We start from the raw sequence: 22,066 nt of genomic DNA on the forward strand, positions 1-22,066 counted from the left end.
CCACAGGAATGTTGCTACCCGTAGATAACTCCTTTTAACATTTTGGTGTTTTATTTTGGAATTTTTCCTTGCATAAATGTACTTCAAAAATTGTAATCAAACTATATTTAATATATTATAACTTTTTAAAAGATCCTTAACCTTGGATTATTATTTGGCTTGATAGTTTTCCAAGTGCCAAAATCTATTTACAGTGCTTTTGTTGAATATTCACTTGTTTCCACTTTTTCACTTTTATGATTTGACCTAAAGAACATCCTTGAGCATACAGTTTGGTACACATCTTTTAAATCTTTAGGATAAATTTCTAAAAGAAGGATTGCTGGGTCACATAAAAAGAGCATTTTGTTTATTTTTCCTACATGTACATTTTTTGAAGTCCTGTTTACTTTTATAACTTGCAAAAATAATATGCGTGACATGGGAAAAACTAATATATGCCTATTGTAAATATGCATATTGTCCCACAGAGGTAATTACTAACCACTATGATATGTGTCCTTCCAAATATTTTTCTATGCAATTTAAATAGATCATGTAAATTTTATTTTCCTTAAAAAAATGGAGTCATGCTATGCATGTTGTTTTATAATAATATATTATAAACCTATTTTCATGTTAGCATGTAGAAAGTTAGCATGATTTTTAATGACTGAACTTATTTAATCATTCCTCTACTAATGGATTTTTGTTCCTTTATCTTTGCATACATGTATTTTTCTGCATTTAGCTGGAAAGCAGCAAATTATCCTCCCAAAAGTTGTTCTGATGTAGACATTCATTCAGTATTGGCTGAGAGTACAAGTTCCCCCACAACTTGGCCGACGTTTAGATATGGACCTTTTTGTATTTTTGCCAATCTGATAGTTGTAATAAATCTCATTTTCATTATAATGTCTGATTAATATTAATGCTTTTCGTTATTTATATTTCTCCTGTGAATAATTGCCTGTCATATTCTCGGCCCATTTCCTAGTGAGCTATCTTTTTCCTGTGATTTGTAGAAGCTTTTTATTTTTCCTTTGTCACTTTTATATGTTATGAGTATTTTCTCCTGGTCTATTATCTGTTCAATTTGTTGTTCAAAGTAGAATTTTTTAAATTTCTGTAGTCTGATCTGATCTGTTAAACTTTTAAAATACCTTCTGGATAGTGTCATGCTGAGAAAGGCTTTCCTCACCTCCCAAAGCATGCAAATTGTCTTTCTAAAAGCAGTTTTTCAGAAAAGATACATTTAGAAATGTGTTTTTCGAGATGAGATGGGAATCTAAATTTACTTTTTTTCCTACAACTGTATAGCCAGTTATTCCAAACTTTTATCGAAGAGTCCATCCTTTCCCCAACATTTTGAATTGGAGCCTTTAATATACTCAATTTACATATTTAGACATCTTTTCTGGATTCTTATCTATGTATCTGTTTATTTACCAGTAATTCACTGCTTAAATTGTAGCAGCATTATGTTACATATTTATTTCTTTCAGGGCAAGGCCTCCTTCTTTGAATTGCTGTTTTCAAAATTGCCTTTTCCTATGCATTTACTCTCCTAGGTAAACTTTAGAATCAACCTGACAAGTAACTACTCAAAAAAGGAGAATTTTAATTAGAATTGTATTGAATTTAAAGATTACTTGAAGATATCAAACATGCTTATGATACTGAGTCTTCCCATTGAGTAGATGGTACAACCTTTCATTTTATTAGGTTTGAATATTCATTTTTAGTATTAATATTTTTGGAAAGTTTTCTTATTGAATTACACAGTCAGAAAAGTGCACCTATCTGGGGAGTGTAGGCTGATGCATTTTTGTAAGGAGAACATACTGCTGTGCCCATTACCCAGATGAACACATAGAACATTACCTGAACTCAGAAGCTTCCCTCGTTTACCCTCCTTGTTGTCCTCCTACGGCAACCATAAATGCACTTCACCATGTGGTCGTTTTTTCTGTTTCTTTAATTCTGTAAATGGATTCTTTCAATATATACCTTTGTGCCTGACTTGTTTAACATTATGTGTGTAGGGTTCATCCTTGTTTTTGCCTATTGTTCATTCCAGAAGTCCACTCCTTTTCATTGTTGTTGTATAATAATTCATTGTATTAGTACCTTACTATTACATATGCATTCTCTTGTTTATTGGCATAGGGTTGTTTCCAGTTTGGAGCTATTACAAATTATGCAGTTAGGAACATTCTTGTACATATGTGTCTTTTGGAACACAAATGTACATGTTTCTGTTGGATGCATACTCATGTAGAATTCTGCATCATAAAGTAGGCATATATTCAACTTTAGTGGAGATTGCTGATTAGTTTCCAAAGTGGCTGTACAAATTGACACTCTACCAGCTTTTTAACTGTTGCTTGCTGTTGCTCCATTTTTTTTTAACAAGCAAACCATACCTTTCCGTGTTCCCCCAGTAACTTCTAATCTGCTTTCTAACTGCAAATTTGCCATTTCTACTCGTATTTTATAAGTGATATCATACCATTTTTGTCTTCATGTGTCTTGCTTGTTCACTGAGCTTAATGTTTTCAAGGTTCTTCCATGTGGTAGCGTGTCTCATAACTTCATTTTTTCTTACGGCTGAATAATAATATTCCACTGTGTATGTACATTTTGTTTATCTATTCTTAATTTGTTGATTGGTACTTGGATTCTTTCCAGCTCTTGACTATTGTGAATAATTTATAAACATTGGCATACAAGTATCTGTTTGCAATCCTGTTTTCACTCTTTGGTTATGTACCTAGAAGTGGGTTTGTTGGGTAAAATGGTAATTCTATATTTAACTTTGAGCACTGTCAGCCATATTACTCTCCACATTGGCTTCACCATTTTATTCTCACCAACAGTGCACTAGATTTCCAATTTCTCCACATCCTTTCCAACTCTTGTTAAAATCCTTTTTTTTTTTTTTTTAGTATTAGCCATCCTTGTGAGTATGAGGTGATATCGCATTGTGGTTTTAATTTGCATTTCCATGATGGCTAAGGATGTTGAATATCTTTTCATATGTTTATTTGGCCATTTGTATATATTCTTTGGAGAGATGTCTATTCAAGTCCTTTGCACATTTTTCAGTTGGGTTGTTTGTCTTTTTGTTGTTGAGTTATAGGAGTTCTTTAAATATTCTGGGTATTAAATCCTTATCCAATATGTGGTTTGAAACTATTTTCTCCCATTCTGTAGGTTACTGTCTTGATAATTTCCTTTGATGCACAAAAGTTCTTAATTTTCATGAAATCAAATTTATGTATTGTTTGTTTTTATGCCCCTGCTTTTGGTGTCATATCTAAGAATCCATTGCTGAATCCCAAGTTGTGATTTGCCCCTGTGTTACCATCTAAGAGTTTTATAGTTTTAGCTCTTATATTTAGGTCCATATTTTGTTTTTAATTGTAGACATTCTAGTGGATGTATTTTAATTCCTACTTCCCAGAAGGTTAATGATGTAGGGCACCTTTTCAATATGCTTGTTAGCCATGTGGATTTCCTCTTTTATGCAGTGCCCATCGAAATTCCATCCATTTTTAGTTGGATTATCTGCTCTCTAATTGCTCTGTCAGATAAATGCACTGCAAATATCTTCTCCCACTAGGTAGCTTACCTTTTACCCTCTTAATGCTGTATTCTGATAAATGTTTTTTATTTTAATTAAATCCAATTTAATCAATCTTTTACTTTTGGAGTAGTGCTTTTTATGTCCTGTTGAAAAATATGTGGCTACTCCAAGGTAATAAAGCTGTTCTCTTATGTTTTCTTCTAAAAGCTTTATTGTTTTACCTTTTACATTTAAGTTTAGGATCCATTTTGAATTTTTGTGTGTATGTGTATGGTGTGAATTTTGGATTTAATTTGTCCATGTTGTGTCAAGGATTTTTGTGCCTATGTTTGTGAGCTAAGTTGGTCTATAATTTTCCTTTGTAATATTCCTTTATTCTTTCTTCCTTGCTCTTATCATTTTTTTAAGATCGTGCTGGCATACAAAAGTAGTTGGATGATGAGTTTTTTCTAATGGCTAGCACACTTTGTAAGATTGGCATGATTTGTTCCTTCAATGTCAGAAGAATTTACTGATGAAGCTATCTTAATCTGAAGTTTTCTTTGTGATGTGCTTAATAATAGATTCATTTTCTTTAATTGATATAGGACTAGTCAGATTTTATATTTTTGTGCAGTTTTAGTAAGTTGTGTTTTTTTCTAGGTATTTTATCTAAAATTTCATTTTTATCTAAAATTTCAAATTCTTTGGCATGTGGCTGCTCATAATATCTTTACTGTCTTTACAATATCTGTATTTGTATTGCCTACCTTCTACTTTTTTTGCATATACTGTTTTATAATTTCTTCAGTTGATAATCAGTCTTTTCTTCTTTTCTAATCTATGCATTTAATATGATCCAGCTTATCTTTAAACACTGCAATAACTGCATCCCAAAATTTTGATCTGTTGTACTGTCATTAACATTCCGTTCAAAATATGTTCTAATTTCCATCAGTTTTGTTTTCTTTCACCAATGGGTTCTTTAGAAGTATATTGCTGTTTGATTTCTGAAAGTTATCTGTTTGTAATTGATATCTATCTTAATTCCTCTGAGATTAAAGGACATATCCTAAATGACTTAATGCTTTGAAATTGTCAAGACTTTTTTTTATGTCCTTGCATTTCTATTTTGGTAAAATTGCTCTGTACATTTGAAAATAATGTATGTTCTGCAGTTGTTGAGTGTGTTGTTTTTTATATTAGCAATTAGTCCAGTTTGGTATTTGCATTGTTCAAATATGCCAATTTTTCTGTCTGCTTGTTCTGCCATTTTGTAAAAAGATGTGTTAAAATCTGTTAGTTGTAGATTTGTCTACTTCTCTTTTTAATTCTTTCAACTTTTGATTTTTATGTTTTGATCTTGTTATTAAGCCCATACAAATCTAGGGTTGTCAAAACTTCCTGTGGAATCAAAATGTCTCTATTTCTAGAAATACTTCTTGCCTTAAAGTCTATTTTATGTGATATTATATAGCTATACCGGCTTTCTTTTGATTATTTTTTTCATGATATACCTGTTTTCATGCTTTTGCTTTCAACCCTAATTTGTTCTTATATTTATGTTTTTGTTTTTGTTTTTGTTTTCAGGAGCATATAGCCTAGTTTTGTTTCTTTATCCAGTCTGACAATGTTTGTTTTTTAATTGGAATATGGATTCTATAGTAATCTATAATCTTACTATTTTTGGTCTCATCTATTCTTTGTGCCTTCTTTTTGACTAAGAAAATCTTTTATTATCCCATTTTCCTCCTCTATTAATTTATAAGCTATAATTTTTTTTTATTCTTTAATGGTTACCATAGAGTTTAAAATATGCATCCTTGCATTATTAGAGTATACTTTAAATTAGTATTTTTATCATTTTCTGGGTAACACAAAGGACTTTCGTTACTAACTCAGTTGGCTACACTTTTTGTGCTATTGTAATGAGTGTTAATTCTACATATAGTCAAACCACAAAAACATCATTATTATTGTTTAAACAGTTGTATTTATTTAATTTAACTAAATGTTCTCTCTTTCTGGTATTCTTTATTCTTTTCAACAATAACTTGCTTCCATTCTCAGATCGTTTCCTTTTACCTGAAGAACTCCCTTATTACTTTTTTAGTAGCTGTATGATAATAACAAACACCCTCATTATTTTGTGTGACAACACTTTTATCACCTTTATTTTTGAAGGATATGTTTGCTTGGTATAAATTGCAGGCTGGTAGTCATTTTCTTACACCATATTAAAGGTATCATTCTGTTGTCTTTTGGCTTTCATCATTTCAGTTGAAAATCAGTCAGTTCATTTTTACTCCTTTAAAGGTAATTTGTCCTTGTCTTCTGGCTGCTTTTAAGATTTTCTCTTTATCTTTGGTTTTCAGCATGTGTACTATGATGTGCCTAGGTTTGCTTTTCCTTGTACTTATTTTACTTGGTTTGTAGAACTTCTTGAATCTGTGGATTGATATGTTTTAATTTTGGAAAATTCTCAGTCAGTGTTCTTCAAATATTACTTCTCTCTCATTCTCTCCTCTCTTCCTGGGACTCCAATTACAAGTATGTTACATTTTCCACTGTCTCTCATATCTATTATGTTCTTTTCTGTATTATCTGTATTTTTTCTCTTTCTGCTTGAATTTTTACTTTTCTATTGAACTTTATTTCAGTTCAAAAATCTTTTCTTATGTTATATATCTTATACCTGCTTGTTAAACCACCTACTGAATTCTTAATTGATTATTGTATTTTTAATAATTTTTAAAATTTTGAAACAATCTCAAACTAAAAAAAAAAAAAAAATGTTCCAAGTGCATTACAGAGAACATTTTCTTTCTTAAACCACTTTGAGAGTAAACTACCAACCTGATGTCCCATCCCTACGTGTGCTTTATTATGTATATCCTATAAAGGAGGACATTCTCCTATATAACAATATAACCATAAAGATTAGGAAATTGATTAGGTTATACCTGACACATTATTACCATCTAAACCTCAGCCCCCACTGAAGTTTCGCCGGTTGTTCCAATAATTTCTTTTATCAGAAAAGGATCCAATTCAGAATCCTGTGTTGCATTTAGTGATGTCCTTTTCCTCAGTCTTTTTTTGACTTTCCTCACCCTGCTTGGGTTCCGACGTCCGGCCTGTGATCTGCCCCCATCCCATACACGGGTGCCGTCCTTATTCCTGTGAACCTGTGACAACCTGCACTGGACCGTGCCCCTGACCATGGATACCTTCCTCTCTCCACTCAGCCCTGACATCCCACTCTGGGAAGCCTTTCTTACCCTGCTTTGGCTGTAACACCTCACGGCAGGCTATTTACACACATGAAAGCCATATTCTCACAACAGTCAGGCTCTAACTTTTCCCAGAGGGCTTCTCCTCACACCTCCCGTTGCCCTCAGGCCCTCCTCACCCTGCTCAGGCTATGACACCACATAAGAGGCTGACCTTCTGTAGATATTCTTTCATCTCAAGCTCTCTTACCAGTTCCCAGATTGCACTTCTTCTGACCCACCTTTCTTACCCTGATCATGTTTTTGCACCCCTTGCTGAGAAACTTCTCTATACAGGTTGCCTCTTTATACTTTTCAGGCTTTACCTGTCATCCTAAGCCATCACAGTTCCCCAACACACACATACTCCAGGATAAATGTCTACCTTGCTCTCCCCCACCAATGGCTTTCAAAAATAATTCAGGAAGGAAAACAGAAGAAGAGGAAGGGAAGAGGAAGAAGAAGAGAAAAGACAGAATTCTAGAATTTCTACATTTTAAAGATATTTCAATGCTTTAGTAAAATTCTCTATCTTTTCCTTATTTTCTTGAGCATATTAAAATGATTTTAAGGTCTGTGTCTCACAGCTCCAGTATCTGGATGATCTGTTGGTCTGTTTATATCGCCTGATTTTGCTCTTGGTTTTCATTCATTTGGTCTTGTTTTATGGTGTGACTTGTTATTGAATTCTGGCCACTGTGTATGAATACTAATTGGAGATGTTCTCCTCCAGAGAGGATTTAAATGTCTTCTAGCCAGCAAATAAGGTGGAGAGGTCACCATAATCTCATTGAGACTGGTCTATTTCCAGATTCCCTTACTTTTAGCATCAAGCTCTTCATGGGTCTCAGTTAAAGCCTGGATTGTTACCAGTGTCCCTCGGCTTGGCAGGGCCTAAATTACATTGTTTGACTTCTCAGTGCCATTATATTTTGCCTCATGGCAATTTCTTTTTTCTGTTTGGTTTCTCTGTATCTTGCCTATGCATGCATAGCTTAGGAGTCAGAAGTTTCTGAAAGGAAAATGGCATGCAGAATATTGACTCACTTTTCTGTAGTTCGCTTTCATTCAGAATCTCAATCCCTCAAAGACTGGGTACTTGGTAGCCCTGAACTTGAATATTTGTATTCCTGTCCCACTGAAATTGCTGTGCAGATTCCAGGCTGCTGCTTTCTGTTTGTGCTCTGTCTTGTACTGTAAGTCAGCAAATCCCTAAGTGAATTTTCCTTCTCTCCAGGATCCTTTTCCGTTGAGTTCAGTTACTTTGGTTGTTCTCCAATGCCTTTTTCAATACTTTAGCTTTTTCTTCAGCAGGTAGAATAGTATAATGCCAGCTACTTCATCATAGCTGTAAGTGGAGGACCTCCTGCCATCATTTTAAGTTTTCTGTACATCATGCTTTCTGTACTGAACCTTTATTTCTTTTGTTAACCTGTCCTGAATTTTGCTGTATAGACTGCAGGTTTTAATCCTTTATTTGCTGTCATGTTCTAAAATTCCATGTCCGTTCTAGTAGTTGTTTCTCTTAAGTTTTGTTTTTAGTAAACAAATTTAAACATATGGGTTTCTTTTAAAAAATTGTATTGTGGTATGTACATACTACACAAAATTCCCCATTTTAACTACTTTCATGTGTACAATTCAGTAACATTAATTATATTAACAATATTGTGTTACAGTATTGTAGTAACACCATCCATTGCCAAAACTTTTTTATCACCCCAAACAGAAACTACCCACTAAGCAATAGATACCCATTCCCTCCCCATAACCCCTGGTAACCTGTAAACTATTTTATTATTATTATTATTATTATTATTATTATTATCATTATTATTATTATTATTATTTGTCTGATGAATTTGCTTATTCTAGGTATTTCATATAAGGGAAAACATACAGTATTTGTCCTTTTTTGCCTTGCTTATTTCACTTAACCTGATGTCTTCAAGATTCATCCATATTGTAGCATGTATCAGAAGAACTTCTTTCCTTTCAATGGCTGGAAAATACTCCGTATTATGTATATACCACATTTTGTTTATCCATTCATCTGTTGTTGGACTTTTGGGTTACTTCTACCTTTTGGCTACTGTGAGTATACCACTATGAACATTGGTGGACAGATACCTGTTTTAGTCTGTTTTCAATTCTTTGGGGTATATACCTAGCAGTGGAATTGCCAGGTACTATGGTAATTCTATATTTAACTTTCTGAGAAACTGCCAAACTGCTTCCCACAGTGGCTGCACCATTTTACATCATCTTCAATATAACCATATGTTTTTAAAATAAATTAATCTGTATCAATAATCATCCTCCTCTTTTCCCCTGTACACTCCCTACTCTGCCCAAACAAGATAAGATCTCAATTATATTTTTTATATCCTCCTCCCCTTCTCCCATATTTTATTGAAGTCATGGAGAATTTTGGTTCAAGGTTTTGTTGCATCATGCCTCATCTATTTTCACAGTCTTTTCTTAACAAGTGTTAAGCTTGCTTGTCATATTATTTAGTGTTGAAAATAAATTCTTTGCCCCTCACTGTATCTTGTACCCACATCTCGTCCTTTCTTTGATTCAGTTTTCATTTTATTACCAAATATCCATGGGTAGTTTTTCTGTTTTTTCATTTGTTTTTTAAGAGAATGGATGCTGCTTTTTCCAAAATTGAAAATGTCTTATTTTGCCTTAGCACTAGAAGGATACCTTAGCTAGGTAATTTGAATTCTTGATTTACAGTCCTTTTCATCACAACTTTGAGGAAACTGAGTCATTGCTTTTTAGCATTTGGTATCACAGATGAGAAATCTGATTCCTGTCCTATGGTCCTATGTTGGTGGCTGTTTCCCCACTACCAAGAAGATTGTAGAATTTTCTCTTTGTTCTGAGACTTTGGAACTTTCACCAAGATATATCCGTATGTGTCTTCTTTCCGTATTTCTATATGACAGTTCATGAACCCTAACATCCTGAAGATTCAAATCTTTCTTTGATTAATGAAACTTTATTTGTTTTATCCTGTCCTATTTTTTTTTTCTTCTGAATTCTTATAAGATGTAAATTGCATCTCCTGGATCTGTTCTCCTTGTCTATTAACTTCACTTTCATAATTTTTTATTTTTTACTACTTTGCCTGGAAAAATTCCTTTCAGATCATTTATTTGCCTTTTAACCATGGTCATTCTGATATTCAGCTCTTCTATTAAGTGTTTTTAGAATATGTTTTTTCAATCATTTTCAATTTCCAGGATCTTTCTTGTTCTATTTTTCCTTTTCCAGTGAAGTTTGTTCTTGTTTTATGGATGCAATATCCTCTCAAGTCTCTCTAGTGATTTATTTGTGATGTTTTAAAAGTTTTCTTTGGTTTTCTGAATTAACTCCACTTTAGGAAGAGGGGTAGGGAATGTGTTATTAGTTGCTCAGCTTCCGTAGCCTGGTGAATCTCATGCTGTTGGTTTTCCCAGTGGCCTGGTGATGCTTGTTTGTCTCCTCATGTTTTAAAGTGAAAGTCTAGATTGATCATTATTGGTAGCTGACAGGGATTTCCTTAGACATTGTTAAAGAGGCCTTCTTGGTACAGCTTACAGAGCTAACTTTTGCACAGGGCTTTGCTGGTGGACTTCACCCAATCATAACGAGCAGCCAGAGAGCCGGTGAATAGGCTTCACTTTGGGGTGTATAAGCTGGAAAGCAGCTGGGAAGCTGGGAACTCTCTAATTGTTGAAATAGGAAAGGAGTTACAAGGAGATGGTGTATTCAGAGATTTCTCTGCTTTTTTTAGCTGCTTTTCTTTTTTCACTCTCTTGTGTCCAGTGGAGCTGCCTGGAGTTGCCTGAGACAATGCCCCCTTTCTCTCTCTTCCACAGCAGATTTTCCTCACTTTACCCAACTGTGCTTGCCACAGCTGTGCTGGTGGCAAATGATGTAAGTAGTGGCTATGCATACTGAGCAAAATAATTGTTCAGATTTGTCAGTCCTTAGGTTACACTACCACTACCCATAGTCAATTCCCACTCCCACTGCCAGCTCTTCCTAACTTTGAGCCCAGAGTTTGTCCTGTATCTAGTAGAAAAAACATCCAAATCACTTCTTTAGTACTTCCCTCTTTCTTTGTGTTCAGTAATGAGTTCTTAATTTTGTTTGTTTCTCCATCAATATAGTCCCCAGAAAATTTTCTCAATAGCATAGCACTGCAAAAATTAAAATTTTTAAAAATTTATTAAATGCATATCATTTAATCCTTAAATACAACCATGAAGGAACTGTATGGTCATTTAATCATTGTCACACAATTTTTTTTCTCCATTATATGAGCCATAAGCATTCTTACCTGTTTCTCTATATACTAGGATTTCAGTTTCCATTCTCAAGGTACAATATCTGTTCTGTGACTTCTTTTTAAAAAGTGAAGAAAAAATTGAAAGATTGAAGAGCCTATAATTATTTAATATACTAATTAAAATTAATCACCCTATCTGTTTGAAACTATAGGTCATCTAAATAAAGCAAACTTCATTCTCTTCACTAGAGTATAATCTGAGTAAATTGAGTGGGGAGGGAGGGATAGGATATTTTTCATAAGCAACAGTGGCTAATATCTAAACCGTATTGTTTACTGAGAACTTTGTCTCTGCGGTACCTGATTCCTTTGCTGTAGTGGCCAAAACATCGAGTCAGAGCGACCCTGGCCCCACCCCTGGCTCTACCACTTACCATATCCATGACTTTGGGGAAACACAGTGCCTGGCACAGGGACGGTACCTTGGTAAATATTGGATGAATGAATATGTGAAGTTATTTAAATGTGTGAGACTCAGTTTCCTTCTCTGTAAAATATGTATGACAATGGTGTTGCTTACAGATTACAGATAATTTATCTAAAACCTCTTGGCATAGTCGGTATTCAGTTAGTCCTAGGTATAGTAATAATAAATCTTATACTAGAATCCTTTTGTTAATATCAAGCAAGTTCCACAGATAATATCAGTCATCCAGGTTTATGGGGACAGTGAGAGGAATTTAATTACATGGCCCCATTGCTTCAGATAGTGCTCCCAGCATTGTTTATTTCTTTCTTGCTATAAGAATTTATTAAAGCAGATTGTGTATTCAATAGTTCTAGGCAGGATGAAGACTTAAAGGATGAACACATAGAATTGCCTTTAAGGAACATAATCCAATTGAAGAGATCTTCCACACTCAATTAGAACACAGTCCTAAGGAATAATGAAGCAAACGTGAGAGAAATCCTGAAGGAGAGACTAGGGACTTGGTAAAAGGGAGTTTGTAATTGGACATGAAGAAAGCACCGTTCTTTGATTGGCACAGAGACCATGGGGAGAAACTCAGGCTGAGTGTGGGGAGAACGTGGGTGTCCTGGGCTCAAGTAGTGTAAAGGGCTTCCTCAGTGGCAACAGTGGAAGATGGGTTGTGTTGGGTAAAGTGAAACCAGTTTGCAGATCAACTTGGTAATTGCATCAACTTTTCATCTTGCTTTTTCTCAGAGACCTAAGCCAGTTACTGCCTTGTTTGAATACAGAAACATTCCAGAGAGGGTCAGAATCATTACATAAAGTAGAGATTGGAAATGTTCTCTTTGAAAAAGACACTTAAGTGGTTTCCTTTGATATATGTTTTCCTATCCAAAGACAGTTAATTAAATTCAAATAGGTGAAGCCTGGTTTTAGCAGGTCACAGAGCATAAAGAAAGGCCATTTGATGTTTATGGACTTGGTTATCTCTTCGGTAACCAAAACTCAAGTGGACACATTGAGGAAGACACATCTTCATCTGAAGTAATTTTGGCAATTTAAAATCTATTTGTTCTCTTCTGAGAAGATGTGAGCCCCCTTGAGTATTCCTCCCTGGTTCCCCTAATATTTCTCTCCCTTGACCTTGTGTTCTGACACTAAGCTAGTTGGTGGATTGTGGAGTTAGGGTTAAAGTATCTTTCTCTTTATTAATTCGTGAGGAGAATTAAAGCAATATGCTAATACCATTCAATTCAGGGCTGCCCAGGATGGCACACAAGACATCTGAGACTGTATATTATAGAGAAATGACAACTCTTCACGTTCTAAGGGTGAAGGAAAGGATATGTAATTTGTTTTCCTTTTCTTTTTGTTCTTTCTTTCTTTTTTTTTTTGTTGTTGTTAATAGAAATGCCTTTTTTTCCCCCAAAGAACATTCAGATAGAACATTCTTAGTTTGTTTTTCTTCATTTTTTTCTTTCCATTATTGGAAAGCCTGCATTAGTGCATCACTTAGTATGATATGATTCTGATAAATGTATACTTGATAGAGATTTCATTTTTGAATGTTAGGCATTCTCTGTTATTTAACGTGATCCCAAGATGTAGTTCTCTACAGTAAAAGGGTATGGCACATTATTTTAATGCCTTTTATTGTTTTTGTTTCTAGCCTATTCTACTAAGCTCAACAAATTTCCTGTATTTAATATTAATGATGACTTGAATGATCTGTGTACCAGTGCAGTAAGCCCAAATACTACCAAAGCCACACGGTACGCCCTGAATGTGTGGCGATATTGGTGCATGACCAACGGGCTCAAAGATCACACGGACATCACTAAGGTAAGGAGCTCTCGAGTTCACTTCTTTTAGCCAGCTTCACTGAGCACCTTCCAAGTGCCAGGCACTGTGCTAAGCATTGGGGAGGCACAGAATAGTTGCTTTCCAAGTGCCAGGCACTGTGCTAAGCATTGGGGAGGCACAGAATAGTTGCTTTCTGCCTAGGGAAACTGAAATAACTTGAAATAGGAGGAATTATCCACAGTATAAGACAGAATTTAATAAGTGTTCTGTTGATTTTACAGATCAAAAATGCCTAAAAAAATTCAGATGGATAAGTTAATTTCAGGCTAGTAAGACTAGAGAAGAGATTGATATTTAAGCTGGATTTTTGAGAGAGAGGTAAGATTTCAATAGATTTAGATGAGGACAAGTATTCTAGGCTGAATGACGTGAAGAAGAGTAAACTTTAGGGGGACAGACTCACATGCCTGCAGCTGAAATTTCGTATATAGGAATGTGGATTATAAAGCCATATTTTGATAACCCTTATGTCACCAAAATAACATTGTGTAAACATTGGGAAAACGCCAAAGTATTTTGAGCAGGAGGGAGCATAATGAGGATGGTATTATTTGGAAGTGAGGAGTGAAAAGTTATTTAATGTTCTTTGTTCTCAGTCTCTCCATGTGTAAAATGAGTCCTTAAGATCTCTTCCAACTTGAAATGTTTAAGGTATATGAATGGAAAGAAAAGTTCTTGGATATGTGGAGACAGAACAGAAAGGTGTAGTATTTTGATGTAGATATATTGAGTCTATTTCAGACAGATGTCGAAGTGGGCATGTCCATTAAGCACTTGGGAATGTGGTACTTAAAACATAGGGAAAATGTTAATGTTAGAAATACGGATTTAAAGGTCTAATAATTGAATTGAAACCATAAGAGTGGGTGAGATACCAGGCTTCTGCCCAGTGTATTTAAGGCATCAGTAGGAGATAAAATAGGAAACCCAGGCTTCTACTTCTGGCAGCACAGTGCACACTGCAGAAAGAAAGGGAAACATCCACAGGACTCCCTCCTTCTCCCTCACCCCCCAAAAAAGTGAGCTGAAACTGGGACAGTGAGCAGTAAGCACATATGAAAGGTAGGATTCTCCCTGAATGGAACTGTTGATGACATTATCAAGGAAAGAATGGAACAGGTAGATGAACTGAAGAATCCATGATTAAGGAAAGGACCTTGAAGGGGGCCTAAAGAGGGTCTAGGTTAGTAGCATCATCTGATTCCTAACAGAATCAATGTCAATAATCTTTTAAAAGAAATATCCACAATTTAGATGCTCAGGTTTTTTGCAGGTTAAGGTCAACTAAATATAGGCTCATTAAAAAACAAATCACCAGCCACTCAAGGAAACAACAAACAGATTCAGACACCAGAGTCTTTAAATAGTAGGTTAGAGACCAACTATTTATGAAATGTTTATTTAAAAAAAAAAAAAAAAAGTCATCAGAATGAGCAACAAGATAATCAAAATTACACTTGAAAATAAATTGAAATTTCCCCCTTCTGGTCATGAGGAAGTAAAAGAGTCCAGAATTACCCATCTGCTGTAACAGCAAGGTAACTGAACACAATATATGAAACAATTTTTTTTCAGACAGCGCAGGACTGTGATCCCGGAGAAAGGGGAAACAAGTGACAGGAGTGCTACCGTCACTCATACTTTCTGCCTAGAGGCAAATTCTGGACTGCAGTAAAGGGAGAGGAACTCAAACAGAGCCTGGCAGTCTCCCTGAATTGAGGGGATGCAGAGATCAGAGTTCAGGAAGTCTGAGGGTGCTGGAAAGATGTTCTCAACGTTTAGTAAAAAAAATACAACAAAATTCAGTAACAAAATACAACAAAAATACAACAAAATACAATGTAAAATTGAAACTTTCTAGCACCCAATCAAATATTGCTAGACATAAGAAGCAATAACAATTGATTCATACCCAGGAGAAAAATCAGTTAAATCTTCCACTTCCAGCCAATTTGGAGGGCCAGATTTATCTCTTGCCTGAAACAACCAAAAAAAAAACAGATAAAATATAAAAACAATGATTTGCAAGTCACTGTACATCAAGCAAAGATGGGCACAGCTCTCTAACGGACAGTAAACAGATGAGGTGAGCCATACAAGTGTCCAAGCTTGCCACTTTGAAAGAGTTTACAAGCTGTGGTGCAGAGAAGTATAACCTAGGCATATCCCAACAGATTTACTGAGTTGAGGAAATGGAACTGAGTTCAGAGAGATCAAAGTCACTAGAGTTTTCCAGAGAGAGTACTTGAAAGCTGCACATAGAGAGAACCCCAGAGATCTGAAGATGCTCCCCTCCAGTATTCAGCTGAGTACTGGTCAGCATATGCATGAAAGTCAACTGCCCAAGGCTGGGAAAGACTGCCTGAAAGGGTTAAAGGTAACAGTACCTGGCCCTTCCCCAGAACTGAGAACGGTACGTGGTCCCACCAGCCAGACTTGAAATATCTCAGGATTCATGAGGTTGGGATACAAAAAAGTTGTACCTCAGATGTGGGCAATTAATTAGCCTTAGCCTGAACACTGCTGTAATCCCACTCAACAAATCTTAAAAACAAGACCCAAAAGTATTGAGCTATTTCCAAGTATTTTAACTGTATCTCAGAACAAAGTTTAAGATTATATATAGGAATACAAAAATCCAGAATCCAACAAATAAAATCCACAATGTCTGGCTTTTAAACAAAAATTGCCAGGCATGCAAAGAAGCAGGAAAATATACCCTGAAAGAATGAGTCAATCAAAAACAATCCGTAACTGACATAGATGTTAGAATTAGCAGAAAAGGACATTGAAACAGTTATTACAACTGTATTTGATAAGTTTGAAAAGTTAAGTAGGAAAGTGTAAAAAGATCCAAATTGAACTTATACAAGGTGTGAGATGAAGAATACACTGGATAAGCATATTAAATATTAGATGAGAAAATATGTGAACTTGAAGATAGAACAATAGGTAGCTATCCAAAATGAAGCACAGAGAGAACAGAGTATTAAAGATTATGGTAGTAGTGAAGCAAAAATGGCAGAGTAGGTAGTCCCAAGGGCCTGCCCCTCCTCAGGAACACCATTTAAAAAAAAAAGAGCAAAATATTTCAGAATCAACTTTGCAGATCTCTGGAAAATAGTCAACAGTTTATAACAACCGGGTGACCAGTGAGTCCAAAAGGGAGGGGGGAGTGGGGGAGAAAGTTAAAGATGGCAGGAAAGCTTTGTAGCACTTTTTACTTGCCCTTTTACCAGACTCCCTCCAGCTCAGTGGCAGTCTTGAAGATGGCAGTCTGTATACCCAGTTGGGACCCTAGGTCATGACTCTGGAGGGAGCAGAGTAGACTTTTTTCTCAAAGAATTGTATTTGTATGTTTTGACTTATCTGAGGCCTACCTGAAGGACTGATGCAAGCCATTCACCTTTTTTCCGACTATCTCAGAACTCTCTTGGGCAGAAAAGCAGCAATGTGGAGAGCATTCCTCAAAAACATTGAAAGGCAAATGAACAATCTGCTGCTGCCTGGAGCAAAAGATTACAGTTGAGTCAAGCCATAGGCACACCAAAAACCTGGGAGGAGAAGCTGGAGAGATTTATTTGGGGAGGTAGGGCATTGAAAAGCTCCTGGGTATACCAGGAAATTTAGAAAGCCATGTGCACGCCCAAGGCAGGACAAATACTCAGAAAAGACCTGAGAGCACCCTAAGCTTTCAACTCTGACTCATCTTTAGGCTCAGTGCAAGCAGGAAGTGAAAGTTAAGGCAGAGTCATTTTGGGTCTGGCTAAAGCATTGAAGAATATCCCAACACAGAGCCAATCTATAAAAACTGGGAGAATACTTTTTCCCTTTTCTTTCTGTTTTTCTTTTTTTCCCGTTTTCCTTTTTTTTTTTCTTTTTCTTTTTTTTTTTCTTTTTCTTTTTTGGCTCCAGGCATTCAAAGAAATCAACAAACCAGCTGACCACACACTAAAGGAACAGAGCCTTCAGAAACAACACATGAGAAGGAATAGGTTTTTACAAAAACAGATTAGAGAAGTAGTTAAACAAACAACTAAAATGCACAGGAAGCAGCCAAAACAAACCCTCAGGAGGGGAAAGAATCTGAGTTCCAAAGTTACACATTATAGTATTTAAAATGTCAAGTTGTCAACAAAAAATTATGAAACATGCAAAGAAACAAGAAATTATAGCCCATTCACAGGACAAATTAATAAAAACTATCCCTGAGGAAGCATAGACATTGGACTTACTAGACAAAGACTTTAAATCAACTGCCTAAAATATGCTCAAAGAGCTAAAGAAAGCCATGGCAAAGAGTTACAGGAAACCAGTAGAACAATATCTTAACAAATAGGGAATACAAATAAAGAGATAGAAGTTATAAAAAGGAACCAAATAGAAATTCTGGAGTGGAAAAGTACAATAATTGAAATGAAAAATTCACAATGGAATTTCAACAGCACATTTGAGCAGGCAGAAGAAATAATCAGTGAACTTGAAAGTAGGTAATTGGAAGTACCAGTTTGAGGAGCAGAAAGAAAAACAAGTGGATTAAAAATGAAAAGAGTATAAGAGACCTGTGTGACACCATCAAGTGTACCAACATGCACATAACAGGAATCCCAGAAGGAGAGAAGAGTGAGAAAATGGCAGAAAGAGTATTTGAAGAAATAATGATCAGAAACTTCCCAAATTTGATAAAAGACATGCATCTACATGTCCAAGAATCTCAACTAACTCCAAGAAGGATAAATTCGGAGATCCATACCAAGACATATTATATTCAAACTATTGTAAGTCAAAGAAAGAATCTTGAAAACAACAAGAGAGAAGCAACTCATCACATGGAAAGGATCCTCAATAAGATTAACAGCTAATTTCTCAGCAGAGACCATGGAGGCCAAAAGCAGTTGAAAGAAATATTTAAAGTACTGGAAAGAAAAACTGTCATCCAGGAATTCTGTTATGGGAAAGCTATCCTTCATAAATGAAGGAAAAACTAAGACATTCCTAGATTTAAAAAAGCTGATGAGTTCATTGCCAGTAGATCTACCCTATAGAAATGCTCAAGGGAATCCTTCAGTTAGAAATCAAAGGACACTGGACAATAACTCAAAGCCATACAAAGAAAAATTTTTAATGGTAAAGTTAACTGTATAGGTAAATAGAAAAGGTGGTATTATTGTATGTTGGGTTTGTAACTCCTCTTCTTTTTCCTAGTCATTTAAAAAAATGCATAAAACAATAACTATAGATCAATGTTAATTAACAAATCTGATATTCTCATTTTTGTTGAGGCTATAGAACAATAAGAATATTAATCACTCCTGGAAGGCTGCATATTGATTCTATTACTTTGGAACACAATTTTAAACTGTCTTATAGATTGAACATAAGCATACTCAAGACCCAGCAATTCCACCTCTTAAGATTAGCCCCAGAAAAAGTCTTTCACATGAACACCAGAAGGTGTGTAAGTAGTAGTACTTATAATAGCAAAAACCAGATACAGCCCAAGTGTCCATGATCAGGAGAATATATGAACAAATTTTGGTATATTCAAACAATGGAATATTATACAATACTGAAAATGAACATGATAGGAACTGACAACAACAAGGCTAAATCACAGAAACATAATATAAATGATAAAAGCAAGTTGTATCCTGGACAATAAATATGAAATTATTGGAATAGTTGGAAATTTGAATTTGAACTGTAGATTAGTTAATGATATTGTATCAGTGTTAAATTTCCTCATTTTTATATCTGTACTATAGTTAAGAGAATGTCCTTGTTTTTAGGTAAATGTCACCAAAATTTTTATTGGTAAAGAGGTATGTCTGCAACTTACTCTCAAAGTCAGAAAAGAATGTAAGCAGAAAAAGAGAGTATGTATTGATAGGGCAGATGGGGCAAAAAGGAAATAGTTGATGATGATTGGTAAAAGATATACAAGAGTTCTTTATCCTTTTTTTGTGATTTTTTTCTAAGTTTGAAATTGTATCAGAATAAAAAGTCATACATAAAAAGTGAGTTCTAGAATGTACACACAGTTCTAAATGTACACACAGTATCATGCCTGTTTTACAAGCAAAACTTGACAACACATTATTTAGGAATACACGCATATGTGATAAAAGTGGGGAAAAAAAAACTAAGTTATGGTAAAACAAAATTCAGGATCATAGATTCCTCAGCGGGAATTTAGAAGGCAGAGAGGTTGAATAAGGAAGGAATTTGTAAGTGTACAAACTAATATTAGTAATATTTTGGCTCTTCTGGTGGGTTCATAGATGTTGGTTTTATTATGTTTCATAAAATATATGATGCCAATATTCTTTTTGATATATTAAATAGTACATAGAGGGTAAATGATCCAAGTCTTTACAACATGGATTCTTTAGCTACTCTGAGGGCCAAGTGGATGGTCAAGAGATCAAAGGAAACTTGGTTTCTTTTCTCCATCAGCACTCTTGACCTTAGTATGGAAACAGGAAAGCCCCCTGGTTCATGGTTGTCCATAAGAGGGCTGAAAACCAAAGGTTATCTCTCACTCAGCAGTATTATTCCACTGAGTCTGGAGAATCATAATAAACAGTGGTTGAATAGGCATTTTCTACTCTCCTTATTACAAATAAGACAACCTTCTCTGAACTCATTAGGAGTCCTAGGGTTCTTTCCATATCTTCTTAATACTGTTTCCATATTTAAGAGTATTAACAGCTGTCATTTATTAAGATCTCATTCTGTTCCAGGTACTCTGTTAAGCACTATATATACTGTTTCATTTCCCTGCTATGCCAAGCTCATCAACCTCAGCCTTCTTAGAACAGAGGAGAATCTTCTAACCTAATTACCTCTAATATTTCATACTTCATGTGACATCTCTAAAGCCGCCTGTTTCTCTGGCTTTTTGATAAAGTTGTCCAAAAAACTCACCTATTCCCACCCACACCTAACAGCTTCCATCCCTGTTTAGCTTCAACCTTTTCCAGGCCAGTGAGCCTGTCTTCCAGACTCTGTGAAACCACAATAGACAATTGTCTTTTACTGTGAATTGTACATCCCCATGCAAGAATCCATGAAAAGAGTCTCATTTCTCCACACCGCTCTACAACCTATAAAATATCTACATCCTAGATGGTGAGAATGCCTCAACTATCTGGTAGACTGTGCCTTAACCCCACTTCTGGTACTAATATTTTCTTATTGGCCCTGTGTTATGATAGTGGAATATGGGTGAGGGAAAAGATATATCCCAAAAATCTGTATCTACTCACATTGGTCACCGTAATTAAATAACTTTAATAATATACTCTGAAGAAACAGACCAATATTTTAGAGAATTAGCCAATATTTACTACAGAAAAGGAATTGTGGCATCAAGCACCCATCCTCTTTAATATCACTCTCTTGGTCTCAATGCAAGAAATATTCAGCCTAGATGTGTCTCTAAAGATATATAGCTGACAGCGATAAGATGGATAACAACTCTTGACCATGGTTTGGCAGATAATGAAGCTTAAATATAGTTACTTGTTCAAGGGACTTCAAAATCTCATCTAAGAGTGATGGAAATGTTTTGGAATTAGATAGGTGATGGCTGCCTGACATTGTGAATGCACTAAATGCCACTGAATTGTTCACTTTAAAATGATTAATTTTATGTCATGTGAATTTCACAACAATTTTTTTAAAAAATTAAGAAATTGTCATTTAAATAAGCAGAATCTGCACTGCTGGTTTTACTCTGTGAACAGGGTGTGACCTATATACTAATTTTTCCTACAACTTATCAAAAGTATGATCTGCTGCTCACTGACCCATCTCCTCCAAGGTTGCTTTCTCATTGGCTTATTTATATTGAGGTTTGCTCCTTAGAAAATGGAGCATCAGGAAGGTCAATGCATATCTTTCTTAATAAAGTAAAATTTGGTAACTAAAAATGAAATGATTTTTGTTGTTAGCAATGGTTAGTGCAAGATTCATTTTGTTTTCCTGTAAGAGTACTTGTAGTTCATAATAAGAATTTTCTTAACTTGCTTCCTCTTCCTTGACAAGATTATCACAGAGAGGAGTTTAAGCAATTCCCCAGACAGTAAGTCTTGGTTTTACTGATCTTATAACCAGTCTCTTTTAAGTGTCAAAGATTACTGTGTAGTTCCAGAACTTTGGAATTTGAAAAATAAGTCAGTTTTTTCTTATTCTGTCCTTTCCCCTGTAGAATCCTCTGTCCCATGACCAAGCTCTTACTTCTCTTTCATCATTTGCATATCAAGGTAGTCAAGTTTGTAATCCATGATGGTTCTTGGACTTAGTAAATCAATTCAGAACAGACAATGAAGCAAAGTGGTTTCTTTCAATATCTCTGAAACAGATAGAGGACCTTGGTGAACTGGAGGACTAACCACAAAACAATTATTCTATCTGGGAAAACTAAGGAGGCAACAATATGGACCAAACTGTATGTGTAAAACTGTAAAATTTTTGACTCTACATTTCTCCAGGTGTTGCTTTTGGAATGACTTTATTTTGAATCTCATAGTATTCTGTGGAAATCAAGAAAAACAGTCACCACCTAAACCAGCTTGGTTCTCCTGACTCTAAGTTTAATTCATTCATTTCATCCACATTTATCAGCT

General features: G+C 35.2%; 1 protein-coding gene across 1 annotated transcript in view; it reads left to right on the forward strand.

Annotated features, from left to right (window-relative positions):
* KIAA1958 (KIAA1958 ortholog) overlaps positions 1-22,066 on the forward strand; it is a 231,923-nt gene that overhangs the window by 201,822 nt on the left and 8,035 nt on the right. Inside the window, exon 7 of the mRNA XM_037797927.1 lies at positions 13,243-13,415. Within this exon, the coding sequence (XP_037653855.1) occupies positions 13,243-13,415 (173 nt within the window). The remainder of the gene's footprint in view (positions 1-13,242; positions 13,416-22,066) is intronic.

This window comes from Choloepus didactylus, chromosome 10 (assembly GCF_015220235.1).
Source record: "Choloepus didactylus isolate mChoDid1 chromosome 10, mChoDid1.pri, whole genome shotgun sequence".
Classification (NCBI taxonomy): Eukaryota; Metazoa; Chordata; class Mammalia; order Pilosa; family Megalonychidae; genus Choloepus; species Choloepus didactylus.